Source organism: Cupressus sempervirens, chromosome 10 (assembly GCF_028749045.1).
Source record: "Cupressus sempervirens isolate cs-2001-9-10 chromosome 10, ASM2874904v1, whole genome shotgun sequence".
Taxonomy (NCBI): Eukaryota; Viridiplantae; Streptophyta; class Pinopsida; order Cupressales; family Cupressaceae; genus Cupressus; species Cupressus sempervirens.
The window spans coordinates 537,751,253-537,772,334 of NC_143127.1; the positions used below are offsets into that span (position 1 = coordinate 537,751,253).

General features: G+C 36.6%; 1 protein-coding gene across 2 annotated transcripts in view; it reads left to right on the forward strand.

Annotated features, from left to right (window-relative positions):
• LOC149535019 (uncharacterized) overlaps positions 1 to 21,082 on the forward strand; it is a 131,117-nt gene that overhangs the window by 7,647 nt on the left and 102,388 nt on the right. For both annotated transcript variants that reach the window (XM_089807151.1, XM_089807150.1), the window contains exon 7: positions 3,214 to 3,384. In XM_089807151.1, coding sequence (XP_089663277.1) covers positions 3,214 to 3,384 — 171 coding nt within the window. The remainder of the gene's footprint in view (positions 1 to 3,213; positions 3,385 to 21,082) is intronic.

Consider the following 21,082-nt stretch of genomic DNA (forward strand, 5'->3'; position numbering starts at 1 on the left):
ATGGATGTTTGCCTGGTTTTATCTCAAAATAATTTTCAGGAAACATAAATAGATGAATGATGCAAGGTAAACCAACAACATAAAACTGGTAGATTCTCGTTGCCTCAGAATATGTTATTGCATTATACATCAGTAACACAATAACCAAATATCAAGTCCAATCTTAAATACAGAAATACAATTAGATTGGAAATATAAGAAAGAACCTGTAAGCACACGTGAGACACTTGGTGTGAAGTCTCCACGAACAATGGGGTTGCGTCCACTGTATATTGGCACAACGGTTTCCGTCCTTAAGTTGGATGAAAGCTGAAGTTTAATAAATAACTATTTCAAGAGAGAAACGTAAATCTGAATCATAAACCAAGCATGCTCAAAATGAATGAGACTTCCCCTTTTGATGCTCAACTATGATTCTTCATATTCCCATTCTGTCTTTTGTCTTATTGCACCTTTGTCACATTTGCCCCTTGTTAATTAAAAGAGACTTTTTAAGTTTTAATTTAACTCTAAGGTCACTTTTAATTATTTTATAAGTTGGGCTAGATAATGACCCTAAAAAGGGACATTATAGTCCTCCCTCCTTGTGATTGCTTGTCCTCAAGCAATCAGTACCAGGATCCCCTATAGATTTGCAAGTAGCTCTATAGTCCAATTTGGAAACACATTCTGCCATAGTGTAAACAAAGCAAGGTGTCAAAGTGCATCCATCAACTAGATCCTTGGATCCCATGTCAATTTGTGAAGTACCGCATTGTCTATAGGTTGTGTGCATCTGGTCATGATTGCATCAAAACTCAAATTGTGTAGTACTACAACGAAATCCTTAAAATGCCATGCAAACATCAGTTCAACACTTGAATCACAAACCTTCCTATCAATACGGTCCTAGGTGGAGTAATGGATGTATAACAACCTATTGTCCTAGATCAGCCAGTGGAACAAATAGATCACCCAACCAAACCCACGAAAATTCATGAAGTTCAACTCATAAGTATACCACATATCGTTGTCATAAACAAGATCAACCATATAGAAGATGATGATGCTCTCACCTTGCCCCTGCATTGGAAGGGTAACCATCTCATGAGGTATGTGTCTCAAGATGAGGTATCTCCACGAATCAACCTGTAACTCGCTAACCTTAGGAGACTGAACTAAATGTGGAAAAATAGTACTAGGCCAAACGTAGAGCCCACTAACATCCAGAGTGTGCATAAAGATAAATATAACCAGCTAGCAAATACATAGCTGCCATCTCATGAAAACTTCGTGATATTTCTCTGGATAAGCGGTAGAAACTATCAGTATCACCATAAGTACGAACACTCAATTTGACATCTCCATCAATGAAATGGTCACCATGAAGTGAAATCTCTAAATTATTTTCGTTTGCTTCGTATCTATTCACATGACACTGTGAAGATATACCATTGTTGTCATAAAAATCAGAGTTCTCATGGTTTACCTTTTGCTGGTCCTAAAGTCTTCATCATCATAATGAACCTCATATTGATAAGGTGAAATGCATATATTATGCTCCCCTTCATTCTCATTGAGGGTATGAATTCCTTCTATTATTTGTATGTCTCCTTGGCCTTAGGTTCTTGATCATTATTTTGGTGAGTGACTATCCTAGAAATTTGATTTTCAGCTTGATGTAATGAGTATTGTATCATATTAAGTGGAAGACATAGCTCATCTATCCCCTTCTCTTTATCTTCAATGTGTTTGATAGCCATATCCCTCTCTTTGAGCAACTTCAAGTAGTCTAATTTCATCCTTTCCAATGCCCTCTTAAGAGTGAGAAGGTATGCACTATTGATTCCACTCCTTATTTCCCTTTTCCTTTTTAACATTATTAGCCTCCCACATGGCTTCTTCGATGTTTTCATGGATTTGGTCAAAGTGCACTAAGGCTGCAATAACCATATCATTTGATACTTTCAGCTTATCGTCCAAATTATATGCTCCAAAATCATCAACCTGAAGTGAGATATCTGATTGGTCCTTCAAATCAATCCCTATAGTAACATCATCTTGCTCTAGATTTTGAATTCTAGATTCAATTTCAGTTGTACTATTCTTAGAGTTTCCTTCTATCTACATTTGTATTGTCTCACTCTCATCAACTATTATGTTATTGTTTTCAATTCATCCATCCTCATGGAGAGGTACCTTTTAATTTTTAGGCACATCATGCAGATAGACATTCTCATGAAAGTGCTTGTTAATAACCACTTCCAAATCACCAAATAAAATGCTAGAACAATGCTTACCATTAACCATAGAGGAACCCCTCTCATTGTCTTCATCATGTTGAAGTTGGACTAACAAGTCTTCAACTTCGTTAACGCTGATCTACACTTCTTGAGCGGACTCTTCTTTCTTGTTTTCCTAACAAGTGTGATCAAGCAACTAGATATGCTTGCAAGTAAAGCAAATCTGCTCTTTCCTCATTTGGTTTTTGCTCATTTTCTGAAATTCTACTTGTTGTAATTCCCTTGCCCTTAATTCTTCTTTAGCCCACTGCCGTTTATACCACTCAGTTTTTGGTTCACATTGTTTGAGCACCTTTTTGACCAACTTACAAGTAGCTTTTGAAGCCTTTTATTCCTTTATTTGAAATCGTTAACAACATTTGTAGAGGTGGCTGGAAATGAGCATCACTCTCATTAATTGTTGTAACCATAATGTCTTCTATAGGAACAACAACATTTGCATGGTGTTCTTCTTTGGTTGTGCCTAATAGACTTTGAAACCCCAATGTATTAAATCATACAATTTCATGTCAAGCATAAGATTGCATAATCTGATTTTTGCAAATGACTTCAGTATAGCAGCCCTTCTAGGGAAATGATGACTTCTCTCCTTTTTTCAAATAAAATCTCCTTAGTCCAACAATATCTACAAATAAGATAATTTTTACCAAAATATATTTGGTTGTATATGCTCATTGTAGTGGAAGGAAACAAAAGGGTCCTAACTCGAAGTAGTACAACTCATTAAAGCTTAGAAATCTAGTTGACCTAAAAAAAAGATACGGATAATGCAAGAGTACTTGCACGAAGTAGGAACCAAAGGACCATTGGCCTTAATCCAAAGGTATATTTTAGATTTTTACCATACATGGATTTATCTTTTGTTGTCACTTCTTTTTAAGTGTCTCCTTGAGGATTACCATTGAAATTTACAAGTTGCATGTACAAACAGGTAGATGACAAGTACCAATATTCATTGGATAATAAAGATGGAGGAGTTCATGGATGGATTAGCTTTGATCCCATGGTTGGGTTTTGGATTATTTTTCCAAGTCACGAGTTTCGAAATGGAGGGCCTACAAAGCAAAATTTGACACTACATGCAGGACCCATTTGCCTTGCTGTGAGTGTTCTTGACTTTTACTGCTATTGTTGTGATATCTCGGGCATATCATAAATGTTTAGATTTGTTTCTTCCTTCTCATTTTAGTCTTTGTCTTTCATACTTGAAACAAGATATCTAATTTTAAAATTTTTTTGTTTCTAATTTAATCATTAGTATCAGCAATTGAAATTTTTGTGAAAAGTCTATTCTCATTTCTCCAGTAGAGATTGATTGTTTAGTGGACTAGATTTATCTCTTATGATTATGATAAAAATCATATTTAAAATTTGTTATGTTTTCCTTTTCTAGGTTATATTGAATTTTGGAAGCATATTTCTATTCTTATTTCTCTATTATAGGTTGATTGTAATCCAGTCCAATGTGAAACAGAGACTATGGTGGGGGCCAGCGATTTACTATCCAACAGTGATAGTAAATTTTCAGAGCATCATTTTATTGGAGGAGACAATTTGGTAATTGTTAAATCAATCAAGTGATTAGTCAGCCGTAATTATGAGAGCATAAGAATAATCTATGCAAATGAAAGGGCATTGCACTATTCAGTTTACATCCTCAAAGTTTTTGATAGATGTTGATGTAGTTGCCTTGGCCAAAATTTGACAATTATATTATTCTCTAATGATAGAACTACAAAGAGCAATATGGAGATTAGAGATTCACTGCCTCAGAAAATATAAGAGCAAATAATGCATCAGTTGAGATGGCAAAGTATGATGATTAAAAGTCAAACACTCTTCATGAAGAGACACGATGCCTATAACAAATCAAATGGTTATGGAATGGTATGGCTACATATGAAGGGATGTGGAGGTATAAAGGCATTTCCCTAGAATGCAACCAATCCTTTCAGTCAACAAGATACAAGAAGGTTGTTGATCTCTCTCATTCAATCATGGAATTTGAAAACTTGTATAACGGATAACCTGAATCATTTATTGGATCTGTTCAATTGAACAAGTGCCTGATTGGTATAAAATTGGTTGCAAGTATACAATAGAAAATTAGAGTGGCACCACTGATTGCAAGTGTAGATATTATGTATCAGAAACAGCATCAACCATTTAGTTGCAAGTTATTATATCAGATCAGACATAGGAACAATATCGCTATAGGTGATATCTTCTACATTGCATGTTTTAAGGATCATATTAGATACATCATATTCAATATTGCTATAAGCAATATCCTATCTCATTGCATACTCATTGTAATACTTGACATAGCAGAGATCATTGCACTTAGTGCAAATCATATCAATTTTACTTTTGGCATATATATATTATTGTATATATCAGGCGTAGCAAGTGATATATTTCATATTCTCCATAACTTAGTTCAATTGGAAGAATTAGATAGAGCAAGTTTGAGGAATTGAAGTAGTAGTCCCAATATTCCAAGATATAAAACAATTGGGACATTACAGTAGTTTTTATTGATTTTCAGCAGTGCTGCCTATATTGTTCAGATTTTTTTACGATCTTCTGCTTGTGAACTTCTGCCGTCTATACCAACACAGTAATGCATTAACATGCATAGAGAATGGTCTAGTCTAATATGAAAGGCAAAATATCAGGGCTATTGCTAATATCCCTTAATAAGTCTACATTTGGTGCCAAAATTTTAGCATTCTTCTTTATGATTTTGTGGTAGTATCTTGCATGACCCAAGAAAGCTTTCAAATTCCCCTATGTCTTGAGTTCCTCTCGTGACATGATCATCACAACTTCTGTTGAATCTACCTTCCATGCATATGGCATGTTCCAATTTTTTTCCAAAACATGTTACAAAAATGGACTTCTTTAGGTTTAGTATTATTTGCATTTGGCAACACATCTCTACCATTACTCACAATTATGCAACATGATACTTTACCTAGCCCAATACTGTTCAGTTGTACTGAGCCTGAACTGGCTCACTCTGACAATGCTTATTGTTGTGAATAGTTTTATGATTTTTTTTGGTTATGTATATATAAATGTGGATAAAATCATAGCAACCAAACTAACAATTCACACATTTTGCAAATATGGGTGAATTACAATGTTTGGCTTGTTCAATTCACAGCTGCAAACACTATCAAGAATTATGATTAAAATGACATTGAACCTGGAATGACAAAGTATGAGCAGGTGTCCAGCCTCTCCAAACCAAATTGCAACCAAGTAGATAATCACAGCAGCCCAAGTAGATACCAATCTTGGCGTTTGGTTGCAGCAGAAAGAAAGCCCAAGTGTGGGGTTGAAACAGACTCACCGCAAGAAGATAACAGGGCCTCCTGGATGCAGCCTGATCCTTACCAGGTGAAACGCCAAGTGCAGTATGGACTGACTGTTGCAGATATAACCATCCAGATATGCAGGAAATTAAGACACCAAATGGACAGCTCAATTAGATACTTAGCAGCAGATGTTAAGTCGACCAACAGCATGAATTAACTAGGCACTCACGTAAGACTTTCAATCACCAACAACAGGCAGCAAAATGCCTTCAAAGAGAAAATTCTCCAACACCAGATTATGCAGGTGGGGCATGTCCAACAGTAGTGAGAGTTGGATGCCCAAATTTCAGTATTCAAGAGAACCGCTAAAGATGAGAATACTACAAGAAGGGATGCCAAAATCTGAGATAATTTGGTGGCCCTCTAGTCACAGGAAAAAAACAGTCAGAGGCTTCAGCAAATCCCTCACAAATTCAATTCCAAATGGATGCCCCAAATCAGAATTTCCAAACTCAGGAATCCTTTAGCAAACCAACACCTCTCAGCCACAGTAGGAAACAGTAGAGAAGGTATCCAGAATTTAGATCTCAAACAAACAGATCAATCACACTATACTTCAGCAGTGGATTGATGCACAAATTCGATCTTCAAAACCCTCAGCAAGAAATTTTAATACCAATAGACAAATGGATGGTTTTTGGCGACTCTGCCCCCCGGGGATGTGACGCACATTCAAGAATCTCATGCTTTCGTTTGAAGCATACCCATGCCCTTTTTCATTGTAATTTTATTTCTTGTAGTTGTTTCATGTGTTTACCAAGGACATGTAAATGGCCCAAGGTCCTTGGGGAAATGCATTTGGTCCAGTGAATTTAGCTCTACCTCTACATGCTCTTCCTGATGGCTCATGGAAGAATTTTCCCAAGTTCTTTGGTGATGGACAACAACATCTTGACAAACATATTGCTACTTTCTACATTGCATGTGGTGTTCATGGTGTTGAATATGAGGACGTGTCTATAAGGTTGTTTGTGGAAAGCGTGGCTGCTGATTGGTTTTATCACTTACAATCACGTACTGTCACAAGTTGGGCTACTCTCATAGCCAAGTTTGAAGAAAGATTCAAACCTCCTGAATATGCTCACGCACTGTTGGCTCAACTCACTCAGCTAAAGAAGGCATCTCACATGCCCATGTGTGAATTTGCTGCTTATGTCAACAAATTGACACAGAGAATTCCAGTTGTTGATCAACCTACAGCTGCAAATTTGAAGTGCTTCTTTGTCAATGCTCAAATTCCTGAAGTTAGTTTTCTATTAAGAAGAGCAGCCTCAACCACTCTTGCCACTGCACACACATTAACAATTGAAATTGAAGATGACTTTATTCTTGCTGGGAAGATAAGCATTGAGGCAAGTAAGTTTAGGAAAGCTATCTTCCTTCTAATTCATTTTCTTCCATCACAAGGATAGATCCCATAGTGCAAAGATTATTAGATGAGTTACTTGCCCTCAAAAAGAAAATTCTCAAGGCATGTTTTTTGTTCCTCACGAAGATGTACAAAGGAGGCCTCTTCCAATTGTTGCTCGTAGTTCTATTGTTGGGAATCAACAAAAAATTAGTTTCACCATCGAAAAAGCTTGCAATTGAGGCACCATCAGTAAAGGTAGCGACACAACATCCTGTATCCGAAGCTAGTTATCTTGCTATTCTCTTCCAAGAAAAGGAAGAAGACATAGTTGGCGACTCTCATATCTAGTTTGTGCAGTCTCAAAAGGGTGGTGGTCAAAAGTTGATGAAGGAAATTTTTTCTTCCAATATTCAAGATAATCACGTTGTAAAAGTGGACATTCAATCAAGTCTTTATCAGGCTGAAAATGATGTATTTGTGTCTCAAGGTCATGAACTTGGGTGCACTTTGCACGAATGCCCCACCCCATAGCTTGAAAAAGAACTTCTCATAAATAATCAAGACTTTCCCAAGTCTGGAGTTTGTGAGCAACATTTTTTTAGGTTCGCGATGCGGTCATGTCATTACTAGAAACACATGAGAAAGGTTTTCCCAATCAGCTTGAGGTACAAGTGATTGATGAATGCATCAAGCAAGTTACATTTGGCAAGAAGAGTCCATAATTTGTTCAATTAAGGGGATGTCCAATCCAATATCTAGCTTGGGACAAATGGAAAGTTAGACTTTTCACATGTACTTGAACATGAAGACACAATTGAAGAAGAAGCCAAAGAAGCATGTTCAGTTCAAGAAGAGCACTTTGAATTCATGGATCTAGCTTGCAGTAGCAATACATATGATTCATCTCAAAAAGGTGAATTTGTTCATCATCAAGTGTTGACATCACTGCTCTAGTTGTTTGCGTTCAATCTATGTGAAGTTTTCTATGAACATGCTAGGTACTCCAAGCTGCTGAAAAAGGTAGCTATTTTGTTGGCTATTTTTCTTTGTTTTTAGTAAGTGAGCTTGCACAAGTTTGTTTTAAACTAAGTTTGCTTTGTATTAGTTGCGTTTGAGTCTTTTTGCTTTTGATCACTTGACTCTATAGCCAATGGAATAGATAAAGGCACTTAGAGGTCTGGATTCTACATCCCTCTTTGTTTCTAAAAACAAATGAGACACATTCCCCAATTAGAGTTAGCTGTTGTCCTCAATTTTGGGTTCACAAAATCGAGGCAACCCTACAAATTTTTCTTATGGATTCATAGGTGCATCCTCTTTGTTTTAATGCAACAATAAAGTATCATAAAGACAATTCATTATCCTTGAATTGTACTTTATGTAGCTCTATCAATGCGTTCTTTTGAAGGTTTTGATCAAGTTGAATCCCAAATTGTTTGCTAGTAAGAGTTTTTCTTCTCTGACTACAAACACTCGATTTTTGGTACAATTTCACACCTTTTCATTGTTTTTCTTTGTGTTGTAAATAGTTTTAAGTATTATTTTTGCCTTAGGTGAACAACACTTGGAATTCCACTTGTTTCAAGGTAACTTAGGTCAAAATCGGAGTTGTATAGCTCAAGTTATAGGGGAAAAAGTGGGGGTTTTCACAACAACTGCATATCTCAATTAAAAGATCTCGTAAAAGTGGGCTTTTTATTGGTGAAAGCATAGTTTAAAAATTCGGTATTGGTAGTATCTCAACCAACCCAATTTTTTTGAAAATATTAGAATTGGCAAAAACTCAACGAAACATTCAGCAATGAATCGATACTTTTATCAACATTTGAAAATATACAATTTCTTAAAATATTCTTTAAAATGCATCCATACACACCGAATTTGTAGAACATATAATGATTCGAGATATCTACCTTATATCAAGAAGAGTTTTGAGTTAAACAGTAATTCATAGCAACTAAAACTTAGTAGATTATTATAGTACTAGAATCATAAACTGAAAAACAAGTATAACATCAAAATATAAATAAGTTCAACACATATTGTAGTCAAACTCCATGAAACTACAACTTCTGAGTACATTTTAAGTTCAAGTTTCAGTATCAATGAAAACTAAAAGTAGCAATCATAAATTGTGTCTACGAGTAAAACTCAAAATAGATCGCTCTTGTTGGGTGAGTGGTGTTGAAGTAGTAGTTGTGGCAACATCCTCAATAGGTGCCCTAGTAGGTGCCTCGCTCTCCATACAAGCCTCTGATGAATGACCAAGCTCATGTTCCTCTTCATGTGCTGCCACATCCGCATCCTAGTCATCTGCCTCTATCTCAAACTTAGCTAGCTATTCATCTGTCAATAAAGGTTCACCCACATCCACATCTGCATCCTCACCATCAGGAGGAGCAATCCAATCTGATGAATATAGATCAATGTCATCCAAGTCTAGTGCTTCATATGAAGCTTGCCCTTTCACCTTCTTGTCGTGCAAGAGAAGGTAGTACTTCACATAAACCAAGTCATTCAAACGCTTTTGAGTCAACCTATTATGTTTCTTTGTGTGTATGTTTTGAAAAAGTACTCCAATTTCTCTTGCAGCCAGAAGCACTACAAGACTGCGATAAAATTCGAATGGCAAGCTGTTGAAGATTAGGCATTGTGGCACCATAATCTTCCTACCACAGATTTGCAAAGATTAAAAAAGAATTTATCATGTGGTAAAACTTCCAATAAACTTCACGAGCGAAATAAATGGTATGATAAAACTAAACACATTCTTTTTTACCTAGCTACAAGGTGTTTCTCCTACGTTTGCAATCAGGAGAAGAAAACAAAGGCCCCTCTTCCTTCTTGTAGCTCTGCAACTCATCAAGTATGAGGTCTTAGAGGTTCGTATCAGCAACCAATCTTCAAATACATGCGTCCAAAAAAATTTGAACCTCTACATTTGCTTTAAAATTGTTGGAGAAATAGTGCTTGGGGTTCAAGAAGTAGGCAACTACATGAATGTGTTGGTGGAGTTGTTGGTTCCACCTATGATCAATTATTTTCCATATGGGTCTATATTTGGTCTCATTTGACCTATACAAGTGCTAAATGGCCTCTTTTGCCCTATCCATGGCCTCATATAGAAATCCCATGGGGTTTTTATCCCCATCCACAATTCATAGAACCTTCACCAATGGTTTTGACACCTGGACATAATAAAACATATAAAAATCAGCCAACGAAAAATATTTCATAATTAAATACTAAATCATCAACGAAGACTTGAAAACTTACTTTGAGGATCTCCTCCATTAACTTTTCAAAGCTAGCATCAAAGACAATCCTCACAATCTTCTCTGCTTTAGGCTTCCTGGCATAAGGACTCTCTAACCATTTCTTATCAAGAAACATGTGCCTGAGGTCTAACAATGCCTCAGATATGCTTTGCAAATTTAGAAAATTAGTAGCAAAGTGTGTGACCCCTACTTGTACAAGATCCTTACCACTAGTGTGCTCTTTCATAAGACTCAACACCCATATGTGATTGTAGATGTACTTTGCAATATTTCTTCTATCTTAAACCACCTTCTCCGCCCAGCTCAATTTCCCTAGATCCTCAAGAAGCAAGTCGAGACAATGGGCAAAACAAGGGCTCCAAAATAATGTGGGATGTCTCTCCATCAGAAGTCTATTGGCTAACACATAGGCAGCCGCATTATGAGTCACAATTTGGATGACATTAGCCATTCCCACTTCTATTACCACCTCATCCAACATGTTGCACAAATTTTCTACATTTTTTGCTTGATCAGAGGCATCAACTGATTTTAGAAATATCAATTGTCCCCCCGAAGCAACTATAAAGTTGATGAGCGTCCTATTCCTAGCATCTTTCCACCCATGAGATATAATAGTGCAACCTTTTTGTTCCCAAACTTTTCTTTGCTCTTCCACAAGCTGATGACTTTTTCTTACTTCATCATTTAACAACGATCCACTCACCTCATAAGGAGTTGGGGGCTTGAACCCCTTACTAGACAAAGAAATTGAAATTACCACTTGATTCCAATATGGACTACATAAAGCATTGAAGGGAGTATCATTGCTGATCCAAAATCATGTAATTGCCACCTTTGTCTTCTCATGCATCTCTAACTCAAAAGTCTACTAAAGATCCACTCCCACTTCTCGGTCCTCGTATCCGAGGTCCAATAGAAGAAGAAGCCATTTTTACCACTTTGTGACCTTATAGAACTAAAAGTCGCCATTGGGGCTGCCATGGCCTCAAATGTCCTCTTTTTTGCTGCCTTATTTTGTGCAAATTTTTTAAGGCTTGTCAAAGCCTTTCTTGTAGCCTCTTTTGGATATGTTTCACGCGATGTAATATCATTGCATGGAATCTTTGCAAGATGGTATTTCAATCGGCTCACGCCTGATGTCATATGTTTATGGCAAAAGATACATTCAACATGTCCTTTGACTTCTCCTAGGATCCCATATTTCCATAATGGGTCCTTCTCTCTGCCACCAACCATCCTGATTCTAGTAAAGAAATAAGTAGAGTTAGACTATAATTATATAATACTGCTATAAAATAAAATTGTTATATATAATTATATGATACTGTTTATATATAGTTATATATTAAATACTAAAATCATAAAAAATAAAATAGTAACTAAATTTTTCAATAGTTACAGACTTTACAAGTATAAAACAAAAATAGTATAAAAATATCAGTTAAAATAAAATAGTTATTTTTTAATATATAACTATAAAACATTATAAATTATAATCATATAATACTCATTAAAAAATTAAAAATTATAAAATATAAATCGCATTTAAACTTAAATTTTATATTGCCAAACAAAGCCGACAGTTTACAATCTATAATATATAATTTTAAAAAAATGTAATAAAGTATCAGAGCTGACACACAATCTATAAATTTTTAAATTATATAATATATAATATGGTGAGAGTCAAGACAAGTCACGAACCTACCTAGAATTTGGATAACCTGGTAGTCTTAGACCAGTCTCATACAGAGTCGTCGGTCGATGTCTGTGATAGAACTTGGAAGTTGAACTCGCAGTTTGGTATCCTACTTCGGTGTTGTCTTTGCATTTGCAATCGCTACCTAAATGCGAAGTCAAAGTTGGATTTAGGTTATGCAAACCCAAATGCGTAACCTGGGCTCACAGTTGTTTTTTTTCACGCGGTCATCGTTGACTTCTTCAAGGTTTTTTTCCCCTTTTATCCGCGCGATATGGTGATTTTTTTGTTTTATAACGCCGTGATTTTCAGTGAAATATTGATGCTGCATTATGGGGCGATTATATCAGTAGAGATAATACTTTACGATATATCGCAATTTTTTCTGATTACTAGCAGTTTTTTAGAACTATGGGTGAAAGCATGATTTAAAATTATATTCGATATTTAAAGTGGATTTTTTAGTCCATCTTAAAATTTCAACTCATTCTAAGTTGATTTGAATATAGTTTTTTTATGTTTTATGAAAATAGCTTATTCAAGACTATTTTTCATGTTTATTAAAAACTATAGTTAGATATCAAATTTAATTGCAAATGAAGAAGCTTGGTTGAATGGATGAAGAGAGAGATGGAGGTGCCCTAGCTTGGTTGCAGGTTTGCATGCGGGGGTTTTGTGGAAGCGTTTCAGCAGCAGAGTATTTTTTGTTTATTGCAGTGGGTTTTGTTTCTATTTGGCGTCTATAGGGACTTTTTCAGTTTGCTGGTAGCTGTTTTGGTTTTTGTTTGTTTTCTTGGCTTCAATCTTTGCATAGTAGAGATTTCTATGGCATTAGTTGTGGATCTTTCTTGCATGGACAAGGCTCATAATTGGTCCTCTTCAAGCATGCATGCACAACAAGTAGATACACTTTATACGAGTGCTGGCCCTAATATGAAGAAGATCAATGGGTGTCTTCCTAGAACCTAGGATTGTCCAATTTTGGTCATTCCTCTTGATTTGGTGGAAGATGTCTCATATTGGAGTAGACATGCTCTAATCTATAAGTTTCTTCGTATTTGTAGTCCTTTGTCCACTCCTGAGGCTTGGATCCGGTGTTCTTGGCAGATTGAAGGAGATATGGATATTATGCTTGCGACAAATAGCTATTTTATGGTTTTTTTTTCGAATATTGCTGATCACAATAGAGTTTTTGAAGGTGGCCCATATTTTTATAATCAGGTTGGATTATTTATTAAACGATGGCATGCAGGTTTCAATTCAGCTGAAGAGATGCCTTCTCGAGTTCTTGTTTGGTTTCGTCTACCTTGCTTCCCCCTAGAGTTTTGGCTGAAGACATTTTACATAAAATTGCTAGTTTCTTGGGAAAACTTGTGGCAGTTGCTACACAAACCCTTTAATAAAAAGGTGATTTCTTTTGCCTAGATTTGTGTTGAGATGGATCTAAATAATCCCATGTCGGATTCGATAGAAATTTGTTTGGAATTTTCATCATGGATTAAGCAATTAGATTATGAATCTCTACCTTTTTGATGTCGGTTTTGTCATGAGTATGGCCATCTCCTATGACATTGCCCTAAAGTTCATAAGGAAGCTCATTCCCCCTCTTTGGCACCTCCTCCTCTGGGTAAAGAGGACAAAGGGAAAGCTCCCATGATGGTTGAACCTCAAGGAAAGGACAATGAAGGATTTGTACTTGTTAAAACTAAGGCTAAAGGAGGAGGTTAGAGGAGGTCATTCAAGGATAGACAGACAGATGGAAGCTTAATAGGTTTGAGGTGTTGGAGAATTTAGCTTTGGAAGAAGGGGTCCTGCATGTGGTCACTTCTAATAGTGTTGGGGTTAGTATGGAGGTTGTACTAGCTCTTGAACTTGAACCAGTTCAAGCTATTTAGGGACAAGAAGTGGCTCAGGTGAATTTAAATAATTCCATAGAGGATGACATTGTTTTGGCAGATTTAGCTAGAGAAGTTTTAGTTTCATCTCAAAATAAGGGTCCATCTCATAGATCGCGAGTGCAACATCGACCCCTTAAGAAAAGTCTTGTTGATAGCTCCTCAAAAGGGCAGAAGACAGACCTCGAAAAGATAAAAATGACTGGAGATTTGTTGGTGGAATCTGGGTTTGTTAAACCTTTTGATGCTCACTTTTCTCAAACCCCTCAATGATCATTCTCTCTTGGAATGTGAGGGGTTTGAATAGCACTTGTCGTCAAAAAGGTATTCATGATTTGATTGCAATTCATTCTCCGGACATCTTTTGTGTTCGAGAGACTAAGGTTTTAATTGAGGTTATGCATCAGCATGCTCCATGCATTTGGTATGCTCGTCATTGTCAAAGTATTAGTTCACAAGGGAATTCTGGAGGTTTGGCTCTGTTCTGGGACCCTCGAAAGATTTCTCCCCTTTGGCGGATTTCTAGTCATTACTCAATCTCTATGGTGGCTATTGCCTTGGACTTTGGTGAGACTATTCTTGTGACAAATTTTTATGCCCTATTGACATTCGTGGGAAGATTCATCTTAGGGATCACATTAGGTATGTGTGTTCTTTTGCTCCTTATTTTCATTGGATTTTGGGAGGCAATTTTAGTTCTATTTTAAGTCTTAAGAAGAAAAGAGGAGGTTGGCCTAGGCTTGGCCCTACTTTTGATCTTTTTCAAGCCCAGGTGGATGTTCTTTCTGTTATTGATGTTAAGCCTTCAAATGGGGTTTTCACTTGGAACAATAGACGGAGTGCTCAAGAAGCTATCTCAGAATGTTTGGATAGGTTTCTTGTTTCATGTTATTGGGTTGGCGGTGGCCTAATTACGAGTTCTTAAATTCTTGATTGGAGAGGTTCTGATCATTGGCTGATTAAGTTTTCTTCTTCTCCTGTTGCACTCCCTACGAACTCTTCTTTTAGATTCCAGCTTATGTAGCTCTGAGACTTGTCCCTTTATGAGTTGGTGGCTAAGTGGTGGAGAGAGGGTGGCCCAGCTTGTGGCACGACTATGTTTGTCTTTGAGCAGAAACTTAAATATGTCAAATATCATCTTAAGAGATGGAATACTTCTTGCTTTGGAAACCTTCAATCTAGAAAGAGGAATGCTCTAGATCATCTTGCAGTGATTACTCGCAAAATTAGGTACTCTGGGCTTATAGAGGCTCTTGGCAGGGTTGAATCCCAGGCTATGCGTAATGTGGAAGAATGGGAACTTTGGGGAGAGATTTATTGGAAACAAAAGGCTCGCATTGATTGGTTGCAGGAAAGGGATAGAAATACTGCTTTTTTTCATCATTTTGTTCAAGCTCGTCGTAATAAAGGGCATATTTCTTCTCTTGTTATTACTGAAGGACCTAAGATTTCTTCTTAGTTTGTTATGACAAGGAAGCCCTTCAATTTTATTCTAACCTTTTTACTAAGGATTCTTAGCCTGCAACTGAGTAGGAGAACTTAATTCTTTCATGCATTCCTTCTCTTATCACTAATGCTATGAATGATTCTCTTCTTCGTCCAATTTTGATATCTGAACTTGAAGAGTTTGTGTTTGGGATGAATAAAGGTAAAGCTCTAAAGCTCTAGGCCCAGATGGCTTCCCTGTGGAATTCTTTTAGGAATTTGGGAAATTATTAATATGGATCTCTTGGAGGTGGTTAAGGAATCCCTTTAGAATAAGCAAATGCTTTGTGCATTGAACTGTACTTTATTGACTCTTATCCCTAAGAAAGAAGGTGCTGAAAATCTTGACTCCTTTCGTCCCATTGCTCTTTGTAATGTTGTGTACAAAATTATCACCGAATTGATTGCTAACAGACTCAAGATATGCCTTCCAATTGTGATTTTAGAGGAACAAGGTGGTTTTGTTGCTGGTAAGCAAATTCTTGATGGAATTGGTATTGCTTCTGAAGTTATTCATTTTATGCATACATCAAAAGAGAGAGCTATGTTCATTAAGTTGGATATGGCTAAGGCTTATGACAGAGTCAAATGGAGTTTTCTCCAAAAGATCCTCTTGGCCTTTGGTTTTTGCCAATAGTGGGTGAACTGGATTATGAGTTGTGTTACTTCAGCTTATTTTTCTATTCTAGTGAATGGTGTTCCTTCAGAACCTTTTGGTGCCTCTAGAGGACTTCGCCAAGGGGATCCTATTTCACCTTATCTCTTTATCATTCTAGCTGAGGGTTTGGGCTGCTTTCTTAAGCTTCGTGTTCACCAGGGATTGATTCATGGGTGGAAATGGGGTGCGGGCTTGCCTCCTATTTTGCATCTTCAGTTTGTGGATGATACTTCATTTATGGGATAGGCCCATCTTTAGGAAGCTACTTCTTTTTAGGCATGCTTTGGATGTTTATTTTGCAGCTTTGGGATAGAAAGTTAATGAGACCAAATCCTCCATTTTTTTCTTCAATACTCCCCAGGCTATTTAGAGGCGTATTGCTGCTATTTTGAGGTTTCAGATTGGGTCTCTTCCCTTTGTTTATTTGGGTATTCCTCTTATTGTTGGTAGACATCCTAGATATTCTTGGCAAGTTTTGCTTGATAAACTACGACAAAAGGTTAATCATTGGACTCATCGATGGCTATCAACTGCTGCTCGCTTGACTCTATTAAAATCAGTTATTCAAGCCCTTCCTATTTACAGGTGTTTTGTTCAGGCTGCTCCTATGTATTTTCTTCAGGAATTTGATGCTTTGTCCCATCAATTCCTTTGGAGTGGGAACCTTTCAACTTCTAAATGGAGTTGGGTTAAATGGGAAACAATGTGTACACCTCAGAAGGAGGGTGGCCTTGGCTTACGATCAGTTATTTTAAATGGATAGGTTCTCGCTGCAAAACTTTATTGGCATTGGTGTACTAACCAAATCAACTTTGGGCTTGTATTCTCACCCATAAGTATTTTCCAGATATTGATGTGGTTGAAGTTCACTGCTTTCCTCTAGAAGGGAGAGGATCCATGATTTGGAATATGCTAAAGTTTGGAGCTCAGTTGGTTAAAGATCGTCTCTTTTGGATTTGTCATTCAGGACCACAAGCTTTATTTTAGCTTGACTCTTGGGATGGGCACCCTCCTATTCTTACCACTCATCCTCAGCTATATGCCCTCTATCAAAATTTTAGTGTTGCTGGTTGGGACACAGTTGATTTTTATAAGATAAGGTGTGTTAGAGGTTTGGCTCCTTCCTTTCGTTGAAAACACCCTTTTGAATGGCCTCTAGGAGGATATGAGGAGGATAAAAAGGAGTTGTTTCAGATTTTGTAGTCTCGTGAGTGTACTACTTTGGTGGGTAATGATGTTGCTTGGGACAACGAAGATTTGTCTGGAAAATTTTTAGTGTCTGCAAGATATGTTGAGCTTCTTCAGTAGACATTGGGGGACATTCAGATGCCTTGGTGGAAGCAAGTCTGGTACAAGTTTTCTTGGCCCAAATGTTATTTTTTTATGTGGTTGGTGGTCCATAGCCAATGTCTTACGTGGGATAACTTATGCAAGCGTGGCTTCCAAGGACCTTCAATGTGTGTTCTATGCCGAACTAGTGAAGAAAATATCTCTATCTCTTTTTCCAATGCTCTTTCACTAGACATATTTGGCACTCTTGGTGGAATGTGTGGAATCAATCCTGTTGGCATGTTTCCTCACTGGCAGAATTCTTTTCTCGCTGGGGTAAGGCTCCTATCAAGACTTCATTTCTTCAAGTTGCCTAGACTCTTGGACCCTCCTTTGTTTTTTGGCATATCTGGTTGGAAAGGAACCATCATATCTTTAAGGATAAGTTTTTAGAGGTTCCTCACTTATGGTGGAAAATTCTCCATTCTTTGGAGGAAACTGTTTCTACAAAATGTGACACTTCTGAGGCCATGGAACCAGGGGAGGATATTTTCAATAATCGTCTGAATATTCCCCCTTCACATGGAAAACTGCTAAGAAAGATGTGTAGACATCCCTTGCGAAAGATAAATAGGGTGGGGAAGTGGAGTGCCCCTCCGCAGGGTATTCTTAAAATCAACACGGATGGATCTTCCAAAGGAAATCTAGGCCCTGCTAGCATTGGTGGTGTTGGTAGAGATAGTAAGGGGGATGTCCAGTTTGTGTTTTCTATTCATAAAGGTAATCACACTAACAACTTGATGGAGGCCATAGCTATTTTGTATGTTGTGAAGAATGCTTGTGGCCTTGGTTGGAGAAGGCTTATTTGTGAATCTGCCTCACAAGTGGTGATACATCTTTTGAATCAGCAACATTCTAAAGTTGTCAGTTGGAAGTTAGCTTTGATTGTGGACCATATTCATAATTTGTGTACTTCTTTGGAGTCTGTTACTTTTGCTCATATTCTCAAGGAATGGAATAGTGTTGTTGATTGATTGGTGAAGTGGGCTTCTAACCATATGTGTAATTGGAACATTGTTGATAAGACTCAACTTCCGATGGGCTTGTCTAATCAACTTGATCACTTGGTTGATCTTGACAAGGCTATTTGATGCCCTTTCTCTGTTTGTTCTTGTTTCTCTTTCAGCTTGAATAAATTTCCACCCCTCCTTTATTTCAAAAATTTAATTGCAAATGACACTTAAATGCACTTTAGTGAGATTTTTATTACATATTGCATATATCCACATGCAAATGACTATGTGAAAACTCCCTTCCAATAAATTATAAGTCCCAACATTAATTTAAATGGACTTTTTATATCCAATAGCATGTTATAATGTGTTAAGTGGGTTTTTAATAGGGTTTTACATATTTTTAAACTTATTTAACCAATGTAAGTGGGAAAACCTAACTCATTTACATATGTAGTTACATGTATAAGTTTATTTTAAAATTTATATATATTAATGCATTTAAACGGGTTTTTCTAACCCATTACATATAAATCTTTTAAAATTGCTACTTAATATTCTTTTTAAGTTATAATACATGTTTTAATAACATGTAAATGCACTAAGTGGCAATTTTGGACCCAATTGTGTGTGTATGTAATATTAAAAAACCCATTTCATTTAGTGTAAGCCAAAGTGGCGTTTTTTGGCCCAACTACATGCATTTTAAATTTGTTCTCATGTTTTAAAACCCCATCAAGGCAAAGTGATGATTTTCTGCCCAATTGCATGTCTTTGAAATAAATATAATTAGTCACCAAAAGTGCGTTTAAGTGACTTTTAAAACCTTATAACTCAAGGTGGCAATTTTTGGCTTTATTACATGTATTTTAAAACATGTAAATGATCTCCAAAAGTGCATTTTGCACTAAGCCTCTCATTAAAAGGATGGAGTGACGACTTCTTCCCTCATTGCATATCTTTTAAAATATGTTTTTGCTCTCCCAAAGCGCATCTAAAGGCAGTGTTTGAATGCAAGAGGCAAAGTGGCGATTTGGAAGCACATTGCATGCATTGTACTATATGCATTTGCACAAGGAAATACCGTTTCTAACTTGCAGCCTGAATTTGGAGGGTTTTTGGGAACATTTTTCACATGCAAACATTCCAAAAAAGGGTGTCTATGTATTGATAACATATTGGCACATGTAATCCAGCAAAAAAGTCCTCTTTTTGATATAAAAAAAGACGTTTCAGGGCATTTAAAATTGGTGGTGAATTTGGGAGTGAAAGCATGTTCTTCAACACATGCATTTGGCCAAAAACTACCTGTCTAGGGCACATTTTCTACCATAAACATTGCATTTCTTGGTGATTTTTGGTTTCCAATCACCCCAAGAATAAGTCTAAGGTATGTATTTCGATTTCTAGCTTATTCCTCATCATTTCCAAGCTTAAAATGATGCCTTAGATGCCATTTCTGAATGCATTTGCATATGGTATTGATTTGGTCAAAGTTTGTTGCAAGTTTTGGGCATTTAATCTCTCCAACTATCTCCACATGTCTGAATTCAAATCTTGACTATCTTTAATGTTTGAAATTTGAAAACTATATTAGTCTTGTGATATTAAACGAATCTTAATCTAAAATATCTTGGATTTATCTTCAAATTTGTCAAAGATTTGTAAAAGACTTGTTATTTCGTGATTGGTGAAGAGACGTATGTTTTCCCCTTATTTTTCTTAAGGCATTTTGGTCTTGTTGAATTTCTTATTGCAAGTCTTTCAATTTCCTTTTTTTAGATTTGCATGTTTTTGTATAAATGTTTTCTCTTCTTTTTCTTCCGTCTTCTTCTTCAAGTTGCATATGCAAGGTCCCTTTTACTTGCATATGTGGTCAGGGTAAAATCCTATTTTAATATTGAAGCAAGTCCCTTATTTTCTCTTATGAGAATGCAACTGTAATTCACACCAACATGCACCCCATGAACCTCCATATGGCTACCCCATGGTTGAAAAAGAATTTCCCACATGCTTGCCGGATACATAGCACGACTTATGCCTATTAAAACATGCTATGTTTCCATTTTATTATACTTTACTCCTCATTTGCATATTTTTAAAGCTTGCTGTCCACATATGCAATCCACTCTAAAAAATTTGTTTTTGGCTATTCTAGCCATTTTTGAGCCATTCCAAACTTGACCCATTTGCTCTTTCGCACTCTCCGATCATCTCATACGCTTTTTCTATTCATACTTTGCCCGAATCTGTGTTTTTACACAGCAAAAGCTTGCTATGGACTCCTCAAATGGTGATGTTCTTGCACTATGGAACTTTCATATAACAATTGCATAGGTACATCACTTTGCAATGCCAAAAGAGCTTGCATCAGCAAAAAAAAAAAGATAAGAAAAAGATGAAGTACCAGTATGACCAGTACCACAACTCCATCCACTGTCACAAGTAACTTCCTATAGTGATGAGATTCAAGATACAGATGAAGCACACATGAATATGGAAGATTTTCTCATAAGAGTCAATGTTGAAGCCATTGAGAATATAACTTAGATCAAACAAAGTCATATTCATTTGCTACCTACCTTTTATTGTGGCGGCTCATGAACCCAAGTTCATCCTTGCATGCGCTAGACATTTCGATGCAACCTCTAGAACTATCAAGGACTAAGACAACAATACCATCATTAATCTTGATCCAAAGACTATTGATCGGATTTCTCATGTTCCTCAAACTCCATTTGTCACAAGCATCACTAGACAAAAAGC